Source organism: Etheostoma cragini, chromosome 16, assembly GCF_013103735.1.
Source record: "Etheostoma cragini isolate CJK2018 chromosome 16, CSU_Ecrag_1.0, whole genome shotgun sequence".
NCBI classification, from domain to species: Eukaryota; Metazoa; Chordata; class Actinopteri; order Perciformes; family Percidae; genus Etheostoma; species Etheostoma cragini.
This window is the reverse complement of record NC_048422.1, coordinates 5,053,998-5,059,793: the sequence shown is the minus strand read 5'-3', so window position 1 is coordinate 5,059,793 and position 5,796 is coordinate 5,053,998. Positions and strand designations below refer to the sequence as shown.

At 39.3% G+C, this 5,796-nt stretch overlaps 1 protein-coding gene across 5 annotated transcripts in view; it reads right to left on the bottom strand.

The window, feature by feature from the left end:
* The window catches only part of LOC117958841 (3'-5' RNA helicase YTHDC2), a 70,587-nt gene that overhangs the window by 47,197 nt on the left and 17,594 nt on the right, over positions 1 to 5,796 (bottom strand). For 4 of the 5 annotated variants that reach the window (XR_004659804.1, XM_034895503.1, XM_034895502.1 and 1 more), the window contains 3 exons: positions 4,438 to 4,640; positions 3,745 to 3,911; positions 2,215 to 2,317 (listed from right to left, as the gene is read on the bottom strand). Coding sequence is in view for 4 of the 5 variants with exons in the window: in XM_034895503.1 (XP_034751394.1) it covers positions 2,215 to 2,317; positions 3,745 to 3,911; positions 4,438 to 4,640 (473 nt within the window). In the remaining variant the exon portion in view is untranslated. Of the gene's footprint in view, positions 1 to 2,214; positions 2,318 to 3,744; positions 3,912 to 4,437; positions 4,655 to 5,796 lie in introns of all 5 variants that reach the window. The other variant, XM_034895505.1, reaches the window with a different exon arrangement.

The following is a 5,796-nucleotide window of genomic DNA, read 5'->3' as shown; positions in this document are numbered from 1 at the left end:
GTCCAAAACATCTATTATTATTTGTATCAATCCCCTATTTAAACATATTATCTACGTACATTGGCATTTGAGGCTAGTCTCACTTTGTCCCACAGCAACATTCAAATAGTTTCAATCTGTGTACATTGTTTCTGTTAATAATGTATTGTATTAAACGTCCAATTCATTATAATATATATATTCTGATTTACCTTAAATAATTGAACACTGAACAATTTAAAAGGGGTGAAGGGGGTCACATTTGAGCATTTAAAAATTTACTTCAAAGTAATGCATTAGTTACTTTCTAAAGTAACTAGTTACCTTTATAATTTGTAACTGAGTATCTAATTTAGTTACTTTAGTACACTTTCAAAATAACAGAGAACTAAAAAATTGCGTCTGCAAAAGTTTGGGCACCACGCAAAATGTATAGCATGCACCGCCCCCTTTGGAAAGCTGAGACCTGACAGTATAATGGATTGTTCTAAATCATTGTCTGGAAAGACCAGGTGATGTCAATCTTAAGGTTTTAAATGCCCAGACTCATCTGACCTTGTCCCAACAATCAGCACAACGGGTTCTTCTAAGCAGTTGTCTAGAAAACTGAAACTGAAAATAGTTGACGCTCACAAAGCAGGAGGTTATAAGAAGATAGCAAAGCGTTTTCAGGTGCCAATATCCTCTGTTCGGAATGTAATTAAGAAATGGCAGTCATCAGGAACAGTGGAAGTTAAAGTAAGATCTGGAAAACCAAGAAAAATATCAGACCGAACAGCTCGCAGGATTGGGAGAAAAGCAAGTCAAAACCCACATTTGACTGCACAATCCATCAAGACCTGGCAGACACTGGGAGTTGTGGTACACCATTCCACTGAAAGAGATACTTGCACAAATATGGTCTTTATGGAAGAGTCATCAGAAGAAAACCTCTTTTATGTCCTCACCACTAAAATCAGCATTTTAAGTTTGCAAATGAACATATAGACAAGCCTGATTCATTGTGGAAAAAAGTTCTGTGGAGCGAAAAGGTTAAAATATAACTTTTTGTCCGGAATGAGCAAAGGTACGTTTGGAGAAGAAAGGGCACAGAATTTAATGAAAAGAACCTCTGTCCAACTGTTAAGCATGGGGGTGGATCAATAATGCTTTGGGGTTGTATTGCAGCCCGTGGCACAGGGAACATTTCACGAGGAGAAGGAAAAATGTATTCAATAAGATTTCAGCAAATTGTGGACGCTAACTTGATGCCATCTGTGAAAAAGCTGAAGTTAAAGAGAGGATGGCTTCTACAAATGGATAATGATCCTAAACACAGCTTAAAATCCACAGTAGATTACATCAAGAAGCGTAAACTGAAGGTTTTGCCATGGCCTTCACAATCTCATCAACATAATTGAAAATCTATGGATAGATCTTGAAAAAGCATTGCCTGACAGACAGCTGAGAAATCTCAAAGAACTGGAAGACTTTTGGAAGGAAGAATGGACAAAAATACCACAAACAAGAATTGAAAGACTATTGGCTGGCTACAAGAAGCGTTTCCAAGCTGTGATACTTGCCAAAGGAGGGGTTTCAAGGTATTAACTCTGTAGGGTGCCCAAACTTTTGCAGATGGAATTTTTTAGTTTGTTGTTATTTTGAAAGTTTAAATGATGGAAAGAAATTCTAAATTGTTGTGACATGTTATATTAATGTCTAATCTGTCATTTGATGCCTTTTGAAGATTTTTCCATCTTTTTTTGGCTTCTTTTTTTTTTTTACCTGGGGTGCCCAAACTTTCAAGCCCCACTCTTTCTATCTATCTGTGTGAAATGGTTTCCAGATCTTCTCAGACATTTATCTTTTTACTTGTTTTACAGAAAGCTACTATAACATGATGTCTTTGCAGAGTACAAAACAAAAGTCAAACTGTCTTCTGAAACACCTTAAACGAGGAGTTTAACACACCTTAAAAATCTTTTTGCTGACCTCCAGTGCTTCCACTTTTCCGCTTGCAGCTGTGATCTACTGGTGGACGCCATCACCCAGTGACATTGCATTTTCTGTATTTATTGTTTATTTCATATTCATATTTAATGTGCTTGTTTGTTTATATATGCAGCTTTCACTGCATATTCCACATAAGTGTAAGTTATTGTGGCAATTAAACCATTTCTAATCCCATAAAGCAGGATAACAGAGTCAAGCATTTTTTTGAAATATGTCCTGTTTATGTGCAGTCTTAAAACTCACCACAATGACATGTGTGACAGTTGTCAGGCTGGCGTCTCCAGCCATCAACGTCCTGAGGAATACTCCACTGGTGCAAAAGGTCAGTAACGTCTTGGGGGACACCCTGAAGTTTCAAAGTCAACAGTAAGAGTTAGGTTTTTTTTAATGCCGCCTTGAATCATACGGGATGCCAACTTCACAGCCATATAATGGAAAATCATCATGGATTTTTTATAAGCCTACTAAAAGAATAGTTTAAGTAAATTTACCCAAATTTTATTTAAACATTTTATTATAATACTCACATTCATATGTAATAAAGTATAGGTCTGTGAGGTGTGTTATCACATTTAGAGCTCTTAAGTTATAAACAATTTTCTTTTCAAATACTGCCATAGGAGATGTCACAATGTAATGTAATAAATTATAATTGCCAATGGCTTCAGTGATTGGTTATGTCCAATATTTCTTACTATACACTATTACTCAATATATAGCTAGGCGGTTTACCATGTACCGGTATTATTTTCCCATATTATGTGATATTTTCATATACTGTTATACATTGCCACAGAGAGTGCTACAGCCGCAATAATCTGCGAGTGAATTGAGAACAGGAGTACTATTAACTGCGTACCCTTCTCACTCACAGTAGAAACTTTATAACACAACAATTAATAAACCCACAACTAACTCTCTTTAACAGGATAAAACACCATAGCACACAACAATTTGTGACTTCAGCTTTTCCCACAAAGACTAATTTGTGGCGGTGTGCCACACAACCACCACCAGCCGCCACACATTGCTGTCCCCTCCCCTCCATGCACACAGTGTCTCAATGAAAACAGTGCTGCAAACTGAGCGACTTTGTCGCTAGATTTAGTGACTTTTCAGATCCCCTTAGGAATTTTTTTTCACAAATGCATCTCACGACAAATCGGAAAAAAACAAAACACAGGTAGGCTACCTAAGTAATAATTATAAGGTAAAATATATTCCTGTATTGACTTTGTGATTAATTGGCTGAAGATTGAAATTTCTTTCCATCTACCTTGCTGAAACAAGCACTAAGATTTATGCAAATGACCGTATGACGTTTGAACTCAGACCTCAGGTTTTTTGCTCTGCGTTGCCTGAAGAAATTAGCGTACAAGACCCTGAACTGGTTTCTATCTACACAGGCTACGCGCGTCTGGTGCTGGAGTACGCAGTCCCTGTCAGGAACAGTTCCTTGACTGTAGACCAGGCTAAAAGACCAAAAAATACGCAGAAATTGGTACACATAGGCTCTATCAGCTCTCGGATTGTGTACTTGGGCAGGGAGAGACGCACTAAATTGTGACTTGATTTCAGGTCATGGGTTGTCTGACAAGAAACTGAAACAAACTGACCATTCTGTGCTGTTGTACCGTTCACCAGTTTATACTTGTTTTTTGTAGCTCATTCTTGAACTGAACTAGCTGCTCTAATATTAGTGTAATTTAGTAACACTTGATGTGTTCCTACCAAAGATTTTTTTTTAAAGAAAAAAGCTCTGGTGTCAGTTACCTGCTCTCTAGTCTGATGTGATAACCAACAGTCTGGCCAACACTCTCCCCTCTCTCAGCTGCCACTCTCTCAGCCACAGCGATGGCAGCCAGGCGTCTGGGCTGAGTGCAGAAGATCCTGCAGGGCTCTCCATTCCTGCTGCACTCATCCAGCAGGAACTGTGGGATCTGGACAATGCACAGGGGACACACCATTACCTTTACAGAGTCCATCCTACAGCTCTATCTTTACAACGCATAACCAAGTGTGAACCAATTTCAGTTTTGTCCCTTCCAAAAATGTATAAGTTTGTGAACACAAAAAGATTGGAAAAATAAACCAATCCCCAATCCTTCCCCAAAGATCTTGTGGCTTTAGTGTCACAATATTTCAAAAGAAAATGGTTGAATCGAGGAAATAGTTCTAAATGTAATAACTGTATCGACATAAATAGGGCCCTGCCCGCTCTTTCACCAGATTTCCCGTCTGTATCTTCACTTTAAAATGTCAAATAAGGGCAATTATGACAAAAACAACTACAAACACGTATAAAAAGAAAGAAACAAGATTAAAATTGTGTTAGGATGCTAAAAGGAGCTAATTAGCCCTTAACACAAAGTACAGCTGAGGCTTCCAGTAATGATAAGCAAAAGGCTTATCCTCTGGTAACAATTACCGCACAAAATTCCATCTCAATGTGTTAAATGAACCCACCTGTGTTGTTTTTCCAGAGCCGGTTTCTCCCATCACTAACACCACTTTGTTTTCTCTGATGAGCTGTATGATCTCCTTCTGGCGCTCATGCACAGGCAGGGATCGTCGAAAACTGTCCAGTTCCGATGGACTCCTCCTCCGAGGCACCATTGGTATCCCGTTGTTAAGGCGCCCGCTTGCCCTAGTCCTTTCACAATTGCTGTCTAGAAGGGAAGAGCTGAAGAATATTACGTGACCCTATACAACACACCTGTTGACTTGACACCCAGGTTTTCCATTTTTAAATGCTTATTCATGGCTGCACAATATGATGCAGTGTTTCTACTATGTTGTTTTTATTGTGGCACACTGCCATGGCAAAGTTTCTTCCACCACGGTATTAGAAATAGGGCAGATACAGTTGTCTTTTAAATCATCCTGCCAACATATTGCACCCCTGGTTGGCTGCCGCTCATATTACAATTGAACAACAAGTAGAACTATTCAGAGGTTATTGGGCCCGCTCAGTTTAACTCCACATAACGTTGTGTTGATGGAGTTTATTGTCACAACGTTCAATTTCTTCCAAGTTGACTATTAAACCAACAGCTCTACCAAAAACGTCACCGCGGGTGATGGCTTTCAAACGCAGACACCAAAATCAAGGTAAGAAATACATAACTAAAGCTAAGATAAACAGGATAGGATAACTGTTCAATCTCAATCAATCTCACAACGTGAATTTCTGTCCAAAGACTTGTGGAGCGTGAAAGGAGATTAGAAAACGGCTTTCAGGTAGTATGTTGTTCGGATGGACACACTAAATCACATGCTCCTCTCATTTAAAAGATATTCAGTGTAACGGCTTAATATCTAAAATGGTTTCAACAATGTGGATGAGGTTGTTATAAATGGATGGCCTGCAACTTCAAACACAATTTGTTTGGATACAAGAGTTACATTTTACGGAATTCTGAAGAGTAATGCCTGGGCTGCGCGAGCACGCAAGTGCTGGCTGAACTAACCATCCGTCCACCTATCAGCCGTGGTTGTTGGAGTGCATGTCAGAGAGTGGCAGGGACGCACAGTACACCACGAGCGGGCACGGGCACCAACCAATGGAAAAGGAGAGCAAAAGAAACAGAAAGGACTTCCGGTAATGGCGGCAAGATAGTCAGACGCTGCTTTTTAGTCTCTGTACTACTTATACATTCTACTCTCTTAAAACTCCATACAACGAACTCCAAAAGAACGCTTTGACGTTTAAAAGTAAGGCTAACTATGTCAGGCACAAGAAAGGGCAAAACTAAATCTGACAACCATCCTAACGAGCCGACAAAAACTCCACCAAATGACAAACTTCTTGCTAGCTCCGGACTT